We start from the raw sequence: 21,855 nt of genomic DNA, 5'->3' as shown, positions 1-21,855 counted from the left end.
TGCGCGTCCGGAGCCTGTGCTCCGCAACGGGAGAGGCCGCAACAGTGAGAGGCCCGCGTACCGCAAAAAAAAAAAAAAAAGCAAATTGGACAAACACATCACCCATTCCTTCCTACACATTCCCAAATGTCCTATATCCCTGATAGGAAGGGATATCTTACATAAATTGGGAGTTACTATCCACCTAATGGGAGACAAACTGGAGACTGGCATTCCCCTAGACAGGGGGCACAAGATGGTAATGTTAATGGCTGAGCACAAACTTCCCTGGACAGATCTAAACAATTAGATCAAACTGCTAAGGGATGATCTCCTTGCCTACAGGCAGTAGTAGCTACTGCAACCCTGCTAAAGGAGGTTGAGAAGTTAATGTTCGGACAGCCAATCACCATCTGAACTCCACACCAGTTTCAAGCATTAGTAAGCTCTAAGGGAACAGAATGCTATCCCCCAGGTCAATTCAAGTCCAGGCTACACTTTTGGACACCTTAGTGGTTACTATGAAAACCTGTCGTACACTGGGAATTCCCTGGTAGTCCAGTGGTTAGGAGTCAGCACTTTCACTGGGGTGCGGCGCAGCCAAAAAACAAAACAAGACAAAACAAAAAACCTGTCAAACCTGTAGTACATTAAATCCTGCCATCTTACTACCTACAGAAACAGGGCCCTTAGAACATGAGTGTATACAAACAATAGACACAGTCTATCCCAGTTACACCGACCTAGGAATCAAGCCTCTCCCAAACGCTGAAGAGGAGTAGTTTATGAGGGAGGGAAAAAGCCTAGTGGGATATGCAATAACCTCCCAGACCCAAGTCATAGAATGAACAGGCCTACCCCCAGGGACTTCAGCCCAAAAGGTGAAACTGAGGGCCCTCACCCAAGCCTTAGAGCTCAGGACAGGGAAGCCCTTAAATATTCACACAGATTCCTGGTATGCATATGCCACCCTACACAGACACAGGGATATTTGGAGGGAAAGAGTTATGCTTACTGCAGAGAATAAACAGGTGGTACATGGCTTAAGCATACTGAAACTCTCAGAAGCAGTACAGATTCCAAAAAAGGTGGCAATGATTCATTGCTAGGGTCACCAAAAAGAGGATGCAGAGGATAATGGGAAACAACACGGTGGATGCAACTGCCAAAAAGGTGGCCCTAGAACCAGTAACTTGGCAACTACCCTTCATACTTTGAAGGTCAGATCCATCCAATTATTCCCCAATCTACACAAAAGAAATATTAGACAAAACCCCAAAACGGGGCTTCAATAGGGATTTGGGGAGTCATGGGTGGCTAGCTAATGCCCCAAACTGTAGCTTGCCAAGCCATCAGGGAGGACCATTAAGGATCTCACTACGGGAGGGAAGTCCTAGATAATTACCTGGTTGAGATCATGGTGACCCCAAGCATGAAAAACATAATCGGTTGGGTAGTTGAAACCTGACCCATTGGTGCAATAAATAACCCCAACACCAGAGCCCCCAGAGGCCCCCAGATAAGACCCATTCAAACCAGAGGGACAGACCCTGGAGAACACTGGCAGATAAATTTCACTGTCACACTGAGAGAACCGGACAATTTCAGATATAAGCATTCCCCACTAGAACTGAAAGGGTGGCTGAAGTGACTAAGGCATTACTAAAAGAAATAATTCCCAGGTTTGAGCTCCCAGGATCCCTACAAAATGATAATGATCTAGCATTTGTGTCTCAAGTGACGAAGGGGATACTGAGTGCCCTGGGCATAAAATGGACCTTACACTCAGCCTGTCAAGAAAACTGGATTAAGGTTCTTGTGACTGCTCTGCTCTACATGTGGTTAGTCCCCGGCGGGGATAAGTTAAACTTAAATGCATCTGAACTCATGAATGGTAGATCCATTCCCCAAGCCCAAGAAGGGACACCTTAACCCCCTTGGAATGAAACAACTCAAGCTCTCCAGGTAGGAGAAACCATGAAAGCTCTCACAGAATATGGTAACCACAAGCGGCCTGCACACACTGATCTGGCCCTACATCCCTTCCAGCCAGGAGAGTGGGTGTACCTAAAAACATGGAAAACAGGCAGCCCATGAGATCAGCTCACTCTTAAGTGGAATGGACCACACTTAGTGATCCTAACCACCCATTCTGCCCTGAAGTTGCAGGGGATCACTCCGTGGGTACATCACACTCCAATGAAGAGGGCAGGGCTCCTGAGCCCCAACCTCTGGAGAAATAATCCAAGACAAGAGACACCATCCCCCACCCCACCCCCGCTCCACACTACTCTTGTGAACCTCTCTCCAACCTAAAACTCCTTTTCCGAAAAAAGGCAAAAGTAATTGTATATGCCAAGCAATAGGGATTTTAGGATAACTGGATTGCCCTAGATTTATCTGTTGGCTGACCAGGGAGGGGGTCTGTGCACGTCAATACAACATGTTGCTTTTACATCAGTGCAAGTGGCCTGATTGAAGAAAGTGTAGACAGGCTACTAGAAAAACCAACTTGGCTAACAGAAGCCAGCCAGCCTAATCTGGCCGAGCAAATTTTGGAGCAGGGTAAAACAAGCCCTCCCCAGCATCCTTGGTTTCTACGTTTCCTGGGCCCCTTAAGAACCATTGTCCTCTTGCTGATATTTGGGCCATGTAGTTTAAATTGTCTGGTGTCCTTTGTCTCCAAAAGATTAGAATCTATTAAACTTCAAATGGTGGTCGCTCAGGGATACGATGTCAGGGCTGAGGCCAGTCAACAATCAAACATATCTCAAGGCAGCAGGGGAGAAGTTGTGCTCCTCCACCTGGGGTTATGACAACACCCAAACTCGGCAGAAAGCAGTTGCAGAAGACAGACGCTCGCTCCTCAGCACCCGTCAAGAATGAGGGGCAGGTCAAAAGAAAGAGGGGGGATTTGCCACTTTGCCAAAGGCCACTAGGGTCCCTGGGAAAAATAAAATGGAATCTTAAGTGATAAGGTCTAACCTCTTCTTTTGTGCTTAGTCTAGTTTCACTGGCCTTGCACCTAACCCACCGCATTAGAGCTCCCAGAGCAGAAGCGCTGTGCTGGACACCCCAACTTGGCCTGAGGTGAGCGGAAGCCTGCGCAGGACATTCAATTCAAGATGGCGGTGGCAGCAGCAGGTCGTGTGCAGGCGCTATACCCGGCACTTCAGTCTGAGATGCGTGAGCAACACGCCTGCCCCTCACCCGGGAGATCTCCAACCCGCCCGCCACCGACAAGAACCCTATAAAGTAGACCCGCTAATGGTCTTTCCAGGAGAACATGCGCTCTACAGCACCAGTTTGCACCTCTCCATTCTTTGACCACAGAATAAAGCTCTCTGATGCTTCTTAAGTAGACCCTTCTTGGGGCCCGACTCCAAAGGGTCGGGAACACACCTTCTTAATATTGAACTCCCGTGAGGAGGAAATCTGTCTCCAAGCTTTTTCAAATTTTTCTCTTTAAATATTACCCAGACGAGTTAGCTATTGGTCATCATATTTGTGTAATCAATATAAATTTGTTTGTGTTCTTCGGAATTATCCCACTCAGTCAGTACTAACTTCACTGTTAGCTTCAATTTGCAGGCATTTTAATGAAATCTGTAAGATGTATTTCCCCTTTTGTCGTAACTTCATACTCACAGGCCCACCACGAAAAGCCTTGTGCTCAAACTCAAATTCCAGAGTTAAGTCCTCAAATTTCTAGTGAAAGCCGATCCTGCCGGGAGAGTTCTTAAAACGGAGTAGGTACGGACGCCACCGCAAGATTCCTGGCACAGTGCGCCTGTGCGTCATCCCCCAGTGGACCTTTTGCCGGTAAGGGGGTTGGGGACCGGGGCGGGAAACGCAGTGCTGGAATCAGGTGGAACGCGCCGGGACCACACCTCACGCGCGCCTGGCCTCTCGCTGCGCATGTGCGGCACCTCAGCGCGGGCATTCTGGGAGATGTAGTTTGTAGTCGGAGGGAACACGCTCCAGCCATCCCCGCGCGAGGCGGCTTCTTCTGCGCGTGTGTGCCCTCCAAGACCTCACGGTGGTGACCCCGCGCGGGGGTGAGGCCCGAGAGGTTAAGCCCCTCACCTGGCTGGCCTTGGTCGGGGCTGGAGGTGCGCCGTGCAGAGGAAGATGGCGCGGGTATGAGGGTGGTGGGGAATAATAGGGCTCACCCGGACTTCGGGGTAGAGGCGTGGACCGGCGTGTGTCAAAAGCTACAGTGACCCTTCCCAGCCCGAGTCTGTGAGCCCCGGGTGGGCGGGCTCCCGGGACTGCGTTCTTGCGGGTCGGGGATCGGGCGATTCAGGGGCTCTGCAGGTGTGGCGACCCGGAGCGCAACCACCGGTGGCCGGAGCGCACAAGTGGTTAACGCCCAGAGCGCTCTCCGGGGTATGGAAAGAGAACCAAGCTTTACTGAAGGTCTGAATTGTTGCCGGTGGAATGCTACCTGCTTTTCCAAAGGTGTCTAGCTTTAACCCCACAGCAACCCTGTAAGTCAGTTTTTCAAACTGGGTTGAAACCCAGTACGGTCGTGAGTATGGGTGATGAAATCTGTTCAGTTAGTAAAGCCTAGTATTTTTATTTGCCAGTGCTTTTTAAAAGTTGGGTTATAATCTACGTAGAATAATTTGCACGCAACTTACAGAGGATAAAAATGTAAAAATTGTTGTATACACCCATTTAACCGCCACGCCATCAAAGTACAGAACATTTTAATCCCCCAGAAAGTTCTGAACCTTCCCAGTCAATCATTCCCCCCGGATGCTGAGAAACAACCAGTTTTCCACTTTCTACAGGTTAATTTTGCCTTTCTAGAACATCATATAAATGGAATCCTATAGTATGTACTCTTGTATGTGAACATTTTAAAAAATAAAATACTGTAAAATATCACATGTATCCCATGTGATAAGCATTGTTTTATGAAACTTACTATAGCTACATATGTATTTTTTTTCAATAACTATTTTTTTGAGCATCTATGAGCCAAACACTGTTCCTGGTGCCGGCTATTGACTATTCAGACAAAAATCCCTGCCTTTATGAAATTTTAGTTTTAGTTAAGTAGAGATAGTCAATAAACAATAAGCATAATAAATCAGTAAATTATGTAGTATACTAGAAGGTGATGTGTTATACACAAAGAAAAAGTAGATCAGGGTAAGGGAAATGGGAGAAGGGTTAATTTTAACTTAGGTAGACAGGGAGCCCTCCTTGGTATTTGACAAAAGTCTTGATGAAATAGTGGAAGTGTGTGCTGGTCAGAGGGAACAGCTAGCATGGACGTGAGTGTGCACACACACACACCCCTACGTTAACATTAGGTTGTTTTGTAAAATATATTTGTTAGCTTAATTTAAAAAGGGGTGGGCGGGTAAGGTCACTGGTACAACACAGGTATTATTTCCACTTTTACTGAGGCTCAGGAAGGTGAAGTGACTTGCTCAAGGTCAAATAGCCAGCATGTAAATTCAAGCCCAGATATTTGTTTCCAACTCTCCTACTTTTTACAACATGTCTCCCAGCCTAAAACACAGCATTTGACTGAACTCTGCTCCTCCTCAGCTTAAACCACAGGGACCTGCACCTCAGTTCCCCTGGGGCAGATTCCAGACAGACTGTTGAATGAATCTCACCATGTGGAGACTACATTTCCAAGTCTATAGATGTGTTTGCCTAGATCCTTGGTCCCACTGAGAACCCAATACTGGTGCATCCTACTTTCAAACTGTAGCCTATCTGTAGTCCTACAGCCCTGGTTGGAGTCCACAGAATGCATGACTAGAGGGTCAGAGAAGGGTGTACATCAACTACCACTTACATTTTGATAAATTTCTGACATCATTTTTGATGATTACAAATTTACTTGGGGGGTATATATCTATTTGACTAATCAGTTCTTTAATTTGTTCCAACTTTAAGTATGTTAAAAAGTGCTACAACAGTTATCCTTGTAGCTAAATCTTAGTGCAAATCTGTGGTTTTCTCTCAATCAATTCTGGAGGACCCAGGGGAAGTTCTCCCACAGTGGCTTCTTCAATCCAACTGTTGAGGCAGCTGTGTATGGGTTGTTATGGTCACCTGTGTCAGGGTTTATTACACCAGTGATTCTGGAATCTTCAAGTCATACCTGGTCTCACATGGCTCATTCTCTTAAACCTGTCTCTGTCTTCATAGATCTCTGCCTTCACCCAAGGGTTACAGAAAACGACCAAGTCCCAGGTGGTTAGTTTGTTTTGCTATACAGGAACAGTAGTACAGGATTGTAAAAATGACCACATGAGCTGAAATAGTTCAAAGCAATCTTAATAATCAATGAGATTTTCCCCATTGGTTACAATTATTCTGTGTGACCTTAAACCTTTTTGTCAAAACATTGAATCCTCTCTTGGTTAGACAAGTATAGGGAAATGAAAAATAATAAAAACAAATATTTAGTACACTGTAATTTGAAACATTGAGAAAGTGTTTTATTCTTCGTTAAAAAGCTTATCAAGAGCGGTTTGAACAGTGCCTTCTCATTGTATAACTTTTGACACTGAGTAAGCATTTTTTCTATGGCTTGACATATTGGCAAATTGGATCAGCTTCCAATATTTGATCCTCTGCATTTAGGACAGTCAGTTCTGGACATGTAATGGGTACTCAGTAAATATTTGTTTAATGACTTATTATTAAATGAATGACCTAATGGGTAATTATTTCACAAGTATAAAGTATTTCAAATATGAATTCTGTGTCATGCACAAAATAGAACATAAATCTAGACAAACAGGCATCAAAGCACAGTGCTGGAGAAACAGAATAAGACCAATTTAGTGTAATATCCCCAAAAAAGAAGTGGGACTAAATTTTGGGAAGCATTGTCAACTAATGAACATGGTTAGAAACAAGTAGCCATGCATTTTTTTCCATTTTACGCATTATAGATCATTTTAGTTGGAATAGGAATGTGTTGTTACAGACACCAGTAACATTCAAGGACGTGGCTGTCGATTTCACCCAGGAGGAGTGGCAGTATCTGGACCCTCCCCAGAGGGATCTGTACTGGGACGTGATGCTGGAGAACTATATCAACCTCATCTCAGTGGGTGAGGACCATTTCCCCGGTGTTGATTGGTATGCGCCTGGTTGACTGCTTTTCCTTTCTCAGTTGCTCCAAATTGCCAGCCCTCTGAAATACTTTTACTAGTGTGGCTCTGAGTCTCAGTTGATGACAACTGACAATCTTTGGGGAGATATGGCTACACGTTTGTTTAAAAAACCTCTTTTTAAGGTACAAGTAAGCACCTTAATCAGGCAGTCCCTGATGAAGCTGAGAGTTCAAAGGACCTGAAGCCCAAGTAGCTAGGTCCAAATCCCTTATCATTTCTCATTGACAGGATATAAAACCACCAAGCCTGCTGTGATCTACAAATTGGAACAAGGAGAAGAACCATGGATGGTGGAGAGAGAAATCTCAAGTTGGAGATACCCAGGTGAGTTAGGTGAAGAGTTGTGTGGATGGAAGTGAATGAAATGAAGTTCACAGTTGGTTAATGAGGCCTGGCATCTTTGAGAAATATGCTTCAGATTCTCTTCTTAAAGGCCTCGGACCTTTGGAAATAACTGGAGACAGTTAATATAAGTTTCATATCTACCTGAACACCATTTCTGTATACCACCTTCACATATTAATGTGTTTGTTTTTGCATGGCTGTTAGAGAGTTACATTTTCTCCTTCAGGTGTATTCTGCCTGTGATCCCTATCAACTTCATTTAGGACCTTGAGAAGATATTTTTCTCTTTTTAAAAATTGTGGCAAAATATAGACAACATAAAATTTACCATTTTAACCATTTTTAAGTGTACAGTTTAGTGGTATTAAGTACATTCACATTGTTGTGAGACCATTACCACCATCCATCTCTAGAACTCTTTCATCATCACAAACTGAAACCATTAAACAATAACTCTCTGTTCCACCTTCCCCCAGCCACTGGTACCCACTAGTCTACTTTCTATAGCTATGAATTTGACTATTCTAGATACCTCATATAAGTGGAATCTTAGAATATTTGTCCTCTTGTGTCTGATTTATTTCACTTAGATCATATCTCAGAGTTCATCTATATTGTAGCATGTGTCAGAGTGTCATTCCTTTTTATGGCTGAATAATATTCCATTGTAGTATATACCACATTTTATTTATCCATTCATCTACCAGTGAACATTTGAGTTGTTACCTTTTAGTTGTTGTGAACATTGCTTCTATGAGCATTGGTGTACAAATATCTGTTTGAGTCCCTGCTTTCAGTTCTTTCAGGTATATACTTAGAAGGGAAATTTCTGGATCATGTGATAATTTTCTATTTACATTTTTAAGGAATTCCCATATTTTCCACAGCTACTGCACAATTTTACATTCCCACCACAATGCACAATTTCTCCACATCCTCACCAACACTTGTTATTTTCTACTTTTTTTATATAAATAGTCATCCTAATTGGTATGAAGTGGTATCTCATTATGGTTTTGATTTGCATTTCCGTAGTGATTAGTGATGTTGAGCATCTTTTCATGTGCTTATTGGCCATTTGTATATCTTCTTTGAAGAAGTATCTATTCAAGTTCTTTCCCTATTTTATTTTATTTTAATGTATTTATTTTATTTTATTTTTGGCTGTGCTGGGTCTTTGTTGATGCACAGGTTTTCTTTAGTTGTGGTGAGCGGGGGCTACTCTTCCTTGCGGTGCATGGGCTTCTCATTGCGATGGCTTCTCTTGTTGCGGAGCACAGGCTCTAGGTGTACGGCCTTCAGTAGTTGTGGCTTGCGGGCTCTAGAGCGCAGGCTCAGTACTTGTGGTACACGGGCTTAGTTGCTCCGTGGTATGTGGGATCTTCCTGGACCAGGGCTCGAACCCGTGTCCCCTGCACTGGCAGGTGGATTCTTAACCACTGTGCCACCAGGGAAGCCCCTCTTTGCCTATTTTAAAATGGGTTGTTTCTTTATATATTCTGGATATTAATCCTTTACAAAATATATGATTTGCAAGTATTTTCTCACATTCTGTGGGAATATAAAATTGTGCAGTAGCTGTGGAAAATATTATGGGAATTCCTTAAAAATGTAAATAGAGAATATAGAATTACCACATGATCCAGCAATTTCCCTTAATAGTGTCCTTTGACACACAAAAGGTTTTAATTTTGATGAAATCCAGTTTACCTATTTTTTCTTTTGTTGCCTATGCTTTTGGTGTTATATCCAAGAAATCATTGCCAAATCCAACTCCATGAGGCTTTTTTCTGTATTTTCATCTAAGTAGTTTATCTTTTTTTTTTTTTTGGCCACACTGCGGTCAAGTGGGAAATTAGTTCCCCAATCAGGGATCGAACCTGCACCCCCTGCAGTGGAAGTGCAGAGTCTTAACTACTGAACCACCAGGAAAGTCCCAAATAAGTGTTTTATCATTTTAGCTCTTTAAGTCTTTGATCCATTTTCAGTTAATTTTTGTATATGGCATAAGGTAAGGATACGGCTTCATTCTTTTGCATGTAGGTATCCAGTTTTCCTAGCACCATTTATTGAAAAGACTGTCCTTTCTCCATTGAATGATCTTGGTACTCTTGTAGAAAATCATTTAACCGTATACATGAGGGTTTATTTCTGGGCTCTCTATTCTATTCCTTTGGTCTATCTATCTGTCTTTATGTCATTACCACACTGTCTTAATCACTGTGGCTTTGTAGTATGTTTTAAAATCAGGAAGTGTTAGTTACCCAACTTTGTTCTTTTTTTGGAGTGTTTGACTACTCGGAGTCCCTTGAGATTCCATGTGAATTTTAAGATGGATTTTTCTATCTCTGCTAAAGAGTCACTGGGGTTGGACCTAGAGTTTTTGATCTTCACTTCTCTAGCATTCTAGCCTTCCCACCATCACCCTTGCGTTGTCATAGTGTCTTTTTTTTTTAAATTGCATTAATTTCCTAGGGCTGCAATTTAAAAATTACCACAAACTAGGCTTGAAACAACAGAAATTAATTGTCTTACAGGTATGGAGGCCAGAAGTTCAAACTCAAGCAACTTCTGGCCTCATGGAGTTTGGGGCCCAGCATGGTGGTACATGAAAGCACTCTGGTTCCCCAACCTGTGAACTTTCTGAACCCCCTCCTTTAGGGTTTTTATGGAGGCTCCATTACATAGGCATGATTGATTAAATCATTGGCCACTGGTGAGTACTTCAGCCTCCAGCCCCTCTCCCCTCTCTGGAAGTTGAGGCATGGAACTGAAAGTTCCAGCCCTCTAATCACATGGTTGGCTCCACTGGCAACCAGCCCCCATCCTTAGATGCTTCCCATAAGTCACTTATTAACATAACAAAAGACACCTTTATGACTCTCATCACTTAGGAAATTACAAGGGTTTTTGGAGCTCTGTGCCAGAAACAGGGACAAAGATGAAATATATATTTCTTATTATAAATCACAGTATCACTGGGATAAAAGTTATGTGTTGAAGCCTCTGGGGTTCCAGTGGTAGATATAGAATAGAAATTTACTCACTTTCTTTAAAGAGTGATGACTTACATGTTGGGAACTGGGCCAGGAAGCTTGGTAGGATTGTCAAATTCTGAGCCAAGGAGTGCCTTTATTGCTCTGGATATAGGTAGCATAAGTGTAACAGTAGTCAGGTACTGTCAGAAGTTTATAAAATATCAATAGATGAAAATGAAGATTGATAGGAATTTAGATACAGGGTGAGAAATCTACTGCCTAAATTACATTAATAGAATCCAGATGCTTGGAAAACATGATATGAAGCAGAAAGTGGCAAGCACATAGTTGTCTGAGGATCAGTAATAATAAATATAATAATATCTAACTAGTGAAACATTACAATGCTAGGCAGTATTCTGAGAACTTAAAGCTATTGACTCGTTTAATCCTCACAAAACCCTGTAAGATAGGTGCTATTATTATCCTTTTTTATAGAAGGGGAAATTGAGGCCCAAAGAGATTAACTTGACCTGTGCCACACATCTAATTAGTGATGAAACTAAGATTGTAATCTGGATTCAGAGCCCATGTGCTTAACGACAATTCATTTTCCATCTGTGGTAGAGAGCATTTAAAAGTCAGGATTGATTCAGTATCTATGAACTATTATAGAATAATATGATACACTCAGTAATCAGAATTTAGCAGTGACTCTAATCCTGAGGCAAGCTTGTCTTATCCTATGGCATATTTTCCTCTTACTGGACATAGGAATTCCTGCGCCCTCACACCTATACAAGAATGAATTACCATTATACTGGCTACAAAAGTGTTCCTGTTTACAAGTAGAATTGATGGTTTTATAAAATCAGTTTCATGCTGCTGGATGAATAGACAAGAGCTCAAAGACACTGGAAGCAAAGAGACAAGTGAAGATTAAACTACAGCAATCCAACAATGAGTTGATGAGACACTAGCTCAAATCTCTCTGTTCCTCATCCAGTCCTTCCTTTATTTCCTCTAATCACCATTTTACTCTAGTCACTTTTATTTCTCCTAGATGGGCTCTTCCCATTGACCCTGTAGCAGCTGTTCTTCTTTGTTCCTTTTTACGACTTCTTGGCATTATTTCCATTTTTCTCCCCAGTTTACAAAGTCTTGTTTGCATATAGTCAAATATATTTATGTTCATTGTCATATTATCTAGTTCTTTTACTACTACTACAGTTTTGTGAAAAGTTGTGGCTTTCCTGCTAAGCTCAGGGGTGTAGATTCCATTTAGCATTGGTATTTCTTTTAGATATGGATACTGGGTCTGCAAGTAAAGATTCAATCTCACAATAGGGCAAAAAGCTATGAGTCATAATACATTAGCAGAAATATTCACCGACATATAGTTTATTATGCTTCCTTCTAGAAAAAGTCTGGCAAGTTGATGACCACATGGAGAGGCACCAAGAGAACCAAGGAACACTTTTCAGGCATGTTGCATTCATAGACCAGAAAACTGTGATGGAGGAAAAGGGTAACAATTGTAATGCACTTGAAAATAGATGTCATCTGAGCACAGCCTTTGTTTCTTCAAAACAAAGACTCCAAAGACATGACTCGTATGGTAGAAGTTTTAACTATTTAGACTTATTTAGTGGTAACAGAAGATATGCAAGAAAGAATGAATGTAGTGAATGTGGAAAAGCCTTCTTGCAGAAGTCAGACCTCATTATACATAAGAGAACTCATACAGGAGAAAAGCCCTTTGTATGTACTGAGTGTGGGAAAGGCTTCAGCAAGAAATCAAATCTCGTTATACATCTGAGAATCCATATTCTAGAGAAACCTTATGAGTGTACTGAATGTAGAAAAGCCTTCTCCCATAAGTCACACCTCATTGAACATCAGAGAATTCACACTGGGGAGAAACCCTATGAGTGTAATGAGTGTGGGAAAGCCTTTTTCCAAAAATCACACCTCAGTATTCACCAGAGAACTCATACTGGGGAGAGACCCTACGTGTGTGATGAATGTGGGAGAGCCTTCAGCATGAAGTCATACCTCTTTGTACATCGGAGAATACACACAGGAGAGAAACCTTATGTGTGTACCAGGTGTGAGAGAGCTTTCAGTGAAGTGTCCTGCCTTATTAGACATAAGAAAATCCGTACTGGGGAGAAACCTTATGAATGTAATGAGTGTAAAAAAGCCTTTTCTGAGAAGTCTGACCTCATTATACATCACAGAACTCACACAGGAGAAAAACCCTATGAATGCAATCAATGTGGGAAAGCCTTCAGACATAGCTCAGCCCTCTGTCGCCATAAGAGGACTCATAAAGAAAAAGTTTCTTAAAAGAGAAACTAATGTGGGAATATCTTCAACTAAAAATTACAGTGACAGAAAGCCTTCATTAGAAAGCAAACCTTATTATGTATCAAGAAGTCGTAAGAAGAAGCCTATTAATTCAACAAATTTAGAAAAGTATGTAGCTATGTTTCTGTAGAAATCATATTTCAGATGTGATGCCAAAGTATTTCTAGAAGATATTACAGAAAGTACACCTCCTTGGTAAAGGATAAATACTTAACTGTGGACTACAAAGACTTTTGAAATATTAATAAGTGGGCTAGTCAAAACAAAATTAGAAAATCATATATGGACAGTCAATATGAAAGCATTATATTCCAAACTGTTCTACATTACATTATGCACCACATAACGTAAATCATATAGGTATTGGAATTGCTTACGTGAAGCTAACAATTACGAATATAAAATATTATATACATAGAATTCCATTACTAATTATTTTCCACATTAAATAATACTATTTTTTCTTTTTTTAATTATTTATTTTTAATTTTTTTTAATTTTTTGGTTGTGCTGCACAGCTTGCAGGATCTTCGTTCCCCAACCAGAGATTGAACCCAGGCCATGGCAGTGAAAGTACAGAGTCCTAACCACTGGACCACCAGGGAATTCCCTATTTTTTTTCTTTTAACAAAGTATGATTTGTAACAAAACATAGGGCATCCTAAATAAGAATTCTAAAGTATAAAATAAACTTTTTTCCTGTTGTTTGTTGGCATATATAAAAGACTCCTGCTACTTCTTGATCAGTGATAAGAGTATGTAAATGTATTGTTATTTACATAAAGTATATATGAGATAGATATCATATAAGAGTGAGCAAAAGAAAATAGCCATGGCCTCTTACAACACTCACTACAATTTAAATAGTTGTTTTTGGTGACTAAATTACTCCCTTTTTATATACTGTTACTGTACCCCCAGATCCATATGTTGAAGCCCTAACCCCCAGTGTCTCATAATGTGACTGTATTTGGAGATGGGGCCTTCAAAGAGTAATTAAGTTAAAATGAGGACATTAGGTGGGCCCTAATCAGTCTGACTGGTGTCCTTATAAGAAGGGATTAGGATACCAGGGATACAGATACAGAGAGGAAAGGCCATGTGAAGAGACAGCAGGAGGGTGGCCTCAGAGGAACCCAACCCTGCCTGCCCCTTGATCTTGGACTTCTAACCTCCGTAACTGTGAGAAAATAGATTTCTGGTTTTTAAGCCAGCCAGTCTGTGGCATGTTTTTTTGGCAGCCCTAGCAAATTAATATACATACTATTATTCATTTTCACTGGATTACTTCATAAGTTTGAGTATACAAACTATAAATACTACACAATCTAACAATATGATTGGAGGCTTGTTGTACTATGCACCATTTCTACCTATATGGCATTTCCTAATTCACCTGTGGTAGAATAGTAAGAAATAATTTTCATTAGGATTTTACAGTTCAGAAATATAGGGACTTCTTTCAGAGAGAATTATTCATTTAAAAAAATAAAATCCATTCAATGGTGAGGGGTAGATACCCTGTAAATTTCCATGTAAACATCCATGGCATTAGAAATCAACTCCCTTATTTATTAATTTTAAATGCAACCTCATTTTTTCCTAAAGTGAGTTTTAACAGAGAATTATGTACACAGGTGAAAAACATACAAGAGGTGGTGTAAGAGCTCTCATTCTGCAGGCAGCCAGATTCTAGATTCTAGATCTACTTTGAGCCTTATTTTCTCTTCTATGAATTAGAGATAACAATGCCCTAATTTGTTGGGTTATTGCAAAGATTATACAAGATAGTATATGTATGGTATTCATAGGATGTTAGCTATTTTTATGTTTTTCAGGGGTACAATTGGAACTTTCATTCTAATTAGAAAGATAGACAGGGAAACGATTCACTGTAATCAGGGCTGTGATAGAGGGAGATAGAAAGGACTTGGGGGAGGGGGTGTCACATGCATCATTCTGTTTCATTCTCACAAGGATATGAGCCTGGAACCATTGCCCTACATTGCCCCTATATTAAGTCACTGATTTAGGGATTGGTCCTAGAAGTGTATTGCCTGTGTAACAGAAAATAAAATATGTGACATTGGCCTAGCACTTGGGCAGTGAGAAAACATGTCAAAGGCTGAAAAGATGATGACAAACTGGCAAAACAATAGGTAAAATTGTCTCCTCTACATACACCTACTGTGTTAACAGCTCTAGAAGATATCAGAGGACAGTGTTAGTAATATCTTCTCACTGATATTAGCTGCATTTGGCAAGCTTTTACAAGAAAGAGATAAACTCAGGAAAAATTAGTGATTGACAAGCCAAAATAAAAGCAAATAGTCCAGAAATTTGGGGCCCTACAGAATTTTTTTAAATTAATTAGTTTATTTATTTTTGGCTGCATTGGGTCTTCATTGCTGCGCGCGGGCTTTCTCTAGTTGTGGCGAGCGGGGGCTACTGTTCGTTGAGGTGCGCAGGCTTCTCATTGTGGTGGCTTCTCTTGTTGCGGAGCACGGGCTCTAGGCATGTGAGCTTCAGTAGTTGTGGCACACGGGCTCAGTAGTTGTCGCTCATGGGCTCTAGAGTGCAGGCTCAGTAGTTGTGGTACATGGGCTTAGTTGCTCTGCGGTATATGGGATCTTCCCGGACCAGGGCTCGAATCCATGTCCCCTGCATTGGCAGGTGGATTCTTAACCATTGCACCACCAGGGAAGTCCCCCTACAGAATTTTTTTTTAATTATTTCTAGACTTCTAATAGTTGAGAACGATTTAAAAGGTTTTGAGAATTGACAACCTCATAAACCTTTCAGTGAAATAAAGTGACTTAGAAGAAAGATCTTGTTGAAGCCTGATATCTTCAAAGTGTCTCATCTGCCCACCCCAGCTCCATGTTACAGGAGCTCAATTTTAGTCAGCTCCAACTGAGAAGACTTGGGCTCCCATTCCCAACCTAGCTCTTTCTTATACAGTAGCTCTACCCCAGACAAGGTAGGCCAGGAATACTGGGGCCCTGATCCACCCCCCTCCAGGCTTTATGTTTGTAGGGCAAATGTTCCACGCCAGGGGGTGAAAGCTGAAAGGACAGCAGGCTATTTTCCCAACTCCCATTTATAGAGCAGAGGTTCCATACTGGGAGGAGTAAATCAAAAAGACCTTGGGCTTCCATTTCTCCTCCCAAATCCCACTTGCAGGGAGGAGTTTCCATGCCAAGAGGAGAAACCAAGAAGCTTCCTCAGCTCCAATGTAATAGTGTAGACATCTGTCCAGGGAAAGAGGCAAGAGGGAGGACTGGAAGCTCCAGAGCTCCACAGAGGGACCTGACTTTATTTAGTACACAGTGTGGAGGAATGCTTGACTTCAGACATTGTTGAAAACAGAGATCTTAGTGGAAAGCAATTAGAATTCTATTCCATAAAATAAGTAGCAACAAATGAAATAGCAGGCCACCCGAAAGTTTAACAGAGGGAACCAGAGAAGTAGTTTAAAAAGTGCCTTGGAAGATCATAGTTATCCCTGTCTGGAAGGCTGTGCACACATCTAGGTTTCACACTCAGAACCAACTGGAGCAGGCACTTGAAAGGTATAGTCACTAACTGAACATAGGCCAGACTTGAAAGAATTCTCTAAGTCACACACAGATCCATTAGCAGAGAGTGGAAGCTTTACTGGCTCAAGGGACTTAGGCACACCTCTGACCAATCACTGGCTGAACATTACAATAATTTGGACCCAGGGATGACTTCTAGGAAGCCAGGCTTGGGGTGGGAGATGGGGGAACTGAGCAGTAACATCAGAGACTATACACGGTGGAGGAAAATAGACATCACAAAATTAGTCCAGGCAAGCTACTTTAAAAAACTAACAAAACGGAGCAAATTCACAAGCCCTGAAGGGGATGTATCAGAACCCAAAGTTCCTACAATATAGTATCTCAAAAACTATGAGAGGTGCAAAGAAATGGAATAGTATAACCCTTGTACAGGAACAACAGTGGCAATAGAAACTACCTTTGAGGAGGCCCAAATGTTAAACTTTTAAGGCAAACACTCCAAAAAAAGCTATTATAAATATGTTCAAAAGCTAAAGGAAACTATGTTCATGAAAGTAGCCCATGAATAGAGAATGTCAATAGATAAAATTATTTGAAAGAACCAAACGAATTCTGGAGTTGAGAAGTACAATACCTGAAATAAAGATTCACTGTAGGAGATCAACCGTAGATTTAAGTTGGCAGAAGAATGAGTGAATTTGAAAATAGATCATTAGAGATGATATGATCTGAGAACAGAGAGAAAAAAAGAATGAAGTAAAATGAACTGAGCAGACTTCTGGCTTCTTATCTGACAGAAAAATCTTAGAATTTGTCACTATCATCTTCACAACAAGAAAAAAAATCTGAACAAGTTGGAAATCAACAATTCTTCTCACTTCCTGTAGAAAATTTAGGTTACAGGACAAACTGCTTCCCTGAAAACTAGAGAAAAAGGAAGATACTGAGAGGTTACTAGGAACAAGCTCCCCAGAGGAGCCAGTATAGGTAGGAACACTTAGATTGTAATTGATGAATTGCTGGAGACTCAGTGTGAAGTAGACTGAGAGTTAAAAGCTCTCAGGGTTCAGTCTTAGGGGGACCTCCACACTTTCATGAGTCATCTCCAGGAACCACCCCCAAGTTCTTCAGGTAACAATCAGAAAAAAGTTCCTTCCTGCCTCTGACAGAGGGAGCAGAAAAGTAACCGTTTTGAAATATACCCAGAGGATTCTGTTCTTTTTAAGATAGGACTTGCATCCAAAGAAACTGTTTTCACCAGAGCCTAAGGGAAGAACTATTTTTAAGAAGGGGCTTGCATCAAAAGAAACTATTTTAACTTGAGGGAAGGAAAATATTCCACTCCTCCCCTCTCTAGTCTTTGACATGGAGGAAAAGAAATATCCAACACGGGCCCCCTTTAACCTTCATGTCTCACCTGGGGGGCAGGAGAAGCTAAGAACACTTGTAAAAGTCACAACCTAAAATCAAAGTCTCACTAAAAGACTGCCGCCTAATCATAGGATTATAGAATGCTCCCCTCCCTCCACATCTGACCATCACATCAATCAACCTGTATAATAACAGTGGGTTACAGCTAAAATAACTGCAAAGCTCAGATGCTATTTGAGCAGAAGTGTTTAGAGAAAACTAAAGATAACACAGGAGACAAAAATAAGGACACTGGAGGAAATTTTACCTCTCACATCTACAGCAAACAAAAAACTCAGCCAAACTGCTAGCCAGGTAAACATAAAATTGGTGTTGGAGAATTGGTGTAGAAAAAAAACCTGCACATTTGGCATCAGGAGTGGTGTCAGAAAAAAAGATACCGGACCCTTCAAAAGTTTAAGGAGAAATGCTCTCTCAAACAAAATTTGAGGGGACTTGTTGCCAGTAGACCTTTCTTGCAAGAAAGGTTAAAATATCTTCCCAGAAAGAAGGAAAATGATATAGGTCAGAAACTCAAGATCTCGGGACTTCCCTCGTGGCGCAGTGGTTAAGAATCCGCCTGCCAATGCAGGGGACACGGGTCCGATCCCTGGTCCGGGAAGATCTCACATGCCGCAGAGCAACTAAGCCCGTGCGCCACAACTATTGAGCCTGCACTCTAGAGCCCATGAGCCACAACTACTGAAGCCCGCGCACCTAGAGCCCTTGCTCCGCAACAAGAGAAGCCACCGCAATGAGATACACGGGCACCGCAGCAAAGAGTAGCCCCAGCTCGCCACAACTAGAGAAAGCCGGCGCGCAGCAATGAAGACCCAAAACAGCCAAAAATAAATAAATTTATAAAAAGAAAAGAAAAGAAACTCAAGATCTCCATAGGGAAGGAAGAGTGTTGGAGAAGGAATAAATTCAGGCAAAATACAATTTTTTATTTTCCTTAGTCTTTGTTTTTTTTTTTTTTTTTTTTTTTTTTGCGGTACGTGGGCCTCTCACTGTTGTGGCCTCTCCTGTTGCGGAGCACAGGCCCCGGACGCGCAGGCTCAGTGGCCATGGCTCACGGGCTTAGCCTCTCCGCAGCATGTGGGATCTTCCCGGACCAGGGCACGAACCCGTGTCCCCTGCATCGGCAGGCGGACTCTCAACCACTGCGCCACCAGGGAAGCCCTTTCCTTAGTCTCAATTGATCTAAATAATAAGTTTGTTCAAAATAATAATGGCAGTATATTAGTTGATTACAGCCTATGGGTAAGTGAAAGGAATGACAGCAATGTCATAGGGATGGGAGGGAGGAATTATCTTTTAATCTGTGTCTTTATATTTAAGTGACTTTCTTGTAGACAACATGCACAGCTTTGCTGGTGGGAATGTAAAATGATGCAGCCACTTTGGAAAACACTCTGCAAGTTGGTACGTGGGCGTCTCACTGTTGTGGCCTCTCCTGTTGCGGAGCACAGGCCCCGGACGCGCAGGCTCAGTGGCCATGGCTCACGGGCTTAGCCTCTCCGCAGCATGTGGGATCTTCCCGGACCAGGGCACGAACCCGTGTCCCCTGCATCGGCAGGCGGACTCTCAACCACTGCGCCACCAGGGAAGCCCTTTCCTTAGTCTCAATTGATCTAAATAATAAGTTTGTTCAAAATAATAATGGCAGTATATTAGTTGATTACAGCCTATGGGTAAGTGAAAGGAATGACAGCAATGTCATAGGGATGGGAGGGAGGAATTATCTTTTAATCTGTGTCTTTATATTTAAGTGACTTTCTTGTAGACAACATGCACAGCTTTGCTGGTGGGAATGTAAAATGATGCAGCCACTTTGGAAAACACTCTGCAAGTTCCTCAAATGACCAAACATAGAGTTACCATGGGACCCAGCAACTCCACTCCTACATATATACCCAAGAGGAATGAAAACATATGTTCATGCAAAACCTTGTACACAAATGCTCAAAGCACTACTCTTCACAATAACTAAAAGGTATAAACCACCTAAATGTCTACCAACTGATGAATGAATAAGCAAAATGTGGTATATCTATGTAATGGAATATTATTCGGCCATAAAACAGAATGAAATACACAATACAACATAGATGAAGCTTGAAAACATGCTAGGTAAATGAAGCCAGTCACAAAAGACTACATATCACATGATTCAATTTATATGAACTGTCCAGAACAGACAATTCTACAGAGACAAAGAGTAGACTAGTGGTTGCTTAGGGTTGGAGGAGGAGATGAGGAGATAAGGGGATTATGGCTAAAGGATATCAAATGTCTTTCTGAGGTGATGAAAATGTTCTGATATTGACTGTGGAGATGGCTGCACATGTCTGTAAATATATCGAAACCATTGAATTGTATACTCTAAATGGGTGAATTGTGTGGTGTGTGAACTATATCTCCATAAATCTGTTTTTAAAGATTGAAATGTTGGGCCTGTAACATATAGAGGTATAATATATTTTACAGTGCAAAGGAAGGGAGAAAGAAAGAAGTTCTAGGGGAGTAAGGATGTGACATCAGATGGCAACTTGAAACCACAGGAAGAGCTGTACCAGAAATGATAAATGTTTGGGGTTTTTTTAAGATTATTTGTGTGTATCCTTTCTTCTCTTAGTTTCTTCAAAAGACATAAAATTAGGGACTTCCCTGGTGGTCCAGTGGTTAAGACTCGGCACTTCCACTATAGGGGGCATGGGTTCGATCCCTGGCTGGAGAACTAAGATCCTGCGTGCCCCGTGGCGCAACCAAAAAGACATAAAATTATATAAAGCAGCAATTATAACACTGTATTGTTGGGTTTTAACATACATAGACAAAATATATATAAAATAGTTGCACAAAAGTGGGCAGAGTGGAGCAAATTTTCTATATATCACTGGAATTAAGTTAGTATTAATCTGAAGGAAATTATGATACAGATTGTCTAAACCCTAGAGCAATATAACAAATAACAAATAGTTTAAAGATCAATAGATACTCAAAAATGGAGAGCCTAACTTCTCAGTCCTTAAGTGTATGCTATGCCTAGCGATTTCCAAAGTGAATAGTATGGAAAGAAATAGGGAAATAGTAACTTTACAGTGGAGAAACATGGACCAACACTACCTTAGACAGATGACCAATGTCAGTATCAACACTGATAAGTCATGTTGATAGCATGAATCCTTGATATAATATGATGAAATGGTGCTTTACCTCTGTGGTCTTCCTCCCTTTGCAGTCTAAGCATGAGAAAAACATCAAGAAAATCTCAACAGGGGGACATTCCACAAAATCCCTGACCAGTACTTCTCAAAACTGTTGAGGTTATGAAAACAAGGAAAGTCAGAGAAACCGCTTCAGCCAAGAGGAGCCTAAGGAGACATGATGGCTAAATATAATGTAGTATCCTAGGTGGAATCCTGGAACAGAAAAAGGATGTCAGATAAAAACTAAAGAAATCTGAATAAAGTGTGGACTTCAGTTAATAATGATGTATCACCATTGGTTCATTTATTGTAACAAATATACCCTAGTAATGTAATATGTTAATAGTAGAGAAACTACTTAAAATAATGGGATCAGGGCTTCCCTGGTGGCGCAGTGGTTGAGAGTCCGCCTGCCAATGCATGGGACACGGGTTCGTGCCCCCGTCCAGGAAGATCCCACATGCCGCGGAGCAGCTGGGCCCGTGAGCCATGGCTGCTGAGCCTGCGCGTCAGGAGCCTGTGCTCTACAACGGGAGAGGCCACAACAGTGAGAGGCCCGCGTACCGCAAAAAAAAAAATGGGATCAATGGTATATAAAGTCTTGACTTTAGATCCACATGCTAGAGAATCCACAAATGGAATCACTCTCTAGAAGTTGCAAAGACAGCCCTGTAGAGTGGAACAAAAGAGGCAAGGTAGGAGGGTGCTGGGCCCCTTCCTTTTTCCTTTAACAGAAATTACTTGAGAAGCATCCTGACACCTCCCCATACACAGGACATGATGGAAAAAGAGAGTTGGCAGGATTGGGGAGGCCTAAGTGTATGAAGATTAAAGCATGATACACCTGTAGAAGATGGTATGAAGA

The 21,855-nt window shown here is 41.6% G+C and overlaps 2 protein-coding genes across 8 annotated transcripts in view; one reads left to right on the top strand and one right to left on the bottom strand.

Annotated features, from left to right (window-relative positions):
- Positions 1–21,855, bottom strand: part of LOC112061835 (zinc finger protein 300) — a 44,645-nt gene that overhangs the window by 18,929 nt on the left and 3,861 nt on the right. Inside the window, exons 1-2 of one of the 3 annotated variants that reach the window (XM_055086847.1) lie at positions 20,908–20,934; positions 17,003–17,096 (exon numbers count right to left, since the gene is read on the bottom strand). The gene's annotated coding sequence lies outside the window, so the exon portion shown is untranslated. Of the gene's footprint in view, positions 1–17,002; positions 17,318–20,907; positions 20,935–21,855 lie in introns of those variants that run through there. The other 2 variants (XM_055086846.1, XM_055086845.1) reach the window with 2 other exon arrangements.
- LOC102984114 (zinc finger protein 300-like) lies at positions 3,955–21,286 on the top strand. Of its 5 annotated transcripts, none has more exons than XM_028493454.2 (6): positions 3,955–4,119; positions 6,157–6,201; positions 6,986–7,070; positions 7,362–7,457; positions 11,877–11,940; positions 21,023–21,286. In XM_028493454.2, exons 1-6 carry the CDS (start codon positions 4,111–4,113, stop codon positions 21,081–21,083), a joined length of 360 nt encoding a protein of 119 aa, XP_028349255.2. In that variant the 5' UTR covers positions 3,955–4,110; the 3' UTR covers positions 21,084–21,286. The 5 variants fall into 5 exon arrangements, with proteins under 5 accessions (XP_028349255.2, XP_054942825.1, XP_054942826.1 ...); XM_055086850.1 differs by having other exon boundaries at positions 6,944–7,070; XM_055086851.1 differs by lacking the exon at positions 21,023–21,286 and adding an exon at positions 13,345–14,266 and having other exon boundaries at positions 6,944–7,070.

Source organism: Physeter macrocephalus, chromosome 8, assembly GCF_002837175.3.
Source record: "Physeter macrocephalus isolate SW-GA chromosome 8, ASM283717v5, whole genome shotgun sequence".
In the NCBI taxonomy this organism is placed as follows: domain Eukaryota; kingdom Metazoa; phylum Chordata; class Mammalia; order Artiodactyla; family Physeteridae; genus Physeter; species Physeter macrocephalus.
Note: the sequence above shows the minus strand (reverse complement) of the source record. Positions and strands in the feature narration are given on the sequence as shown.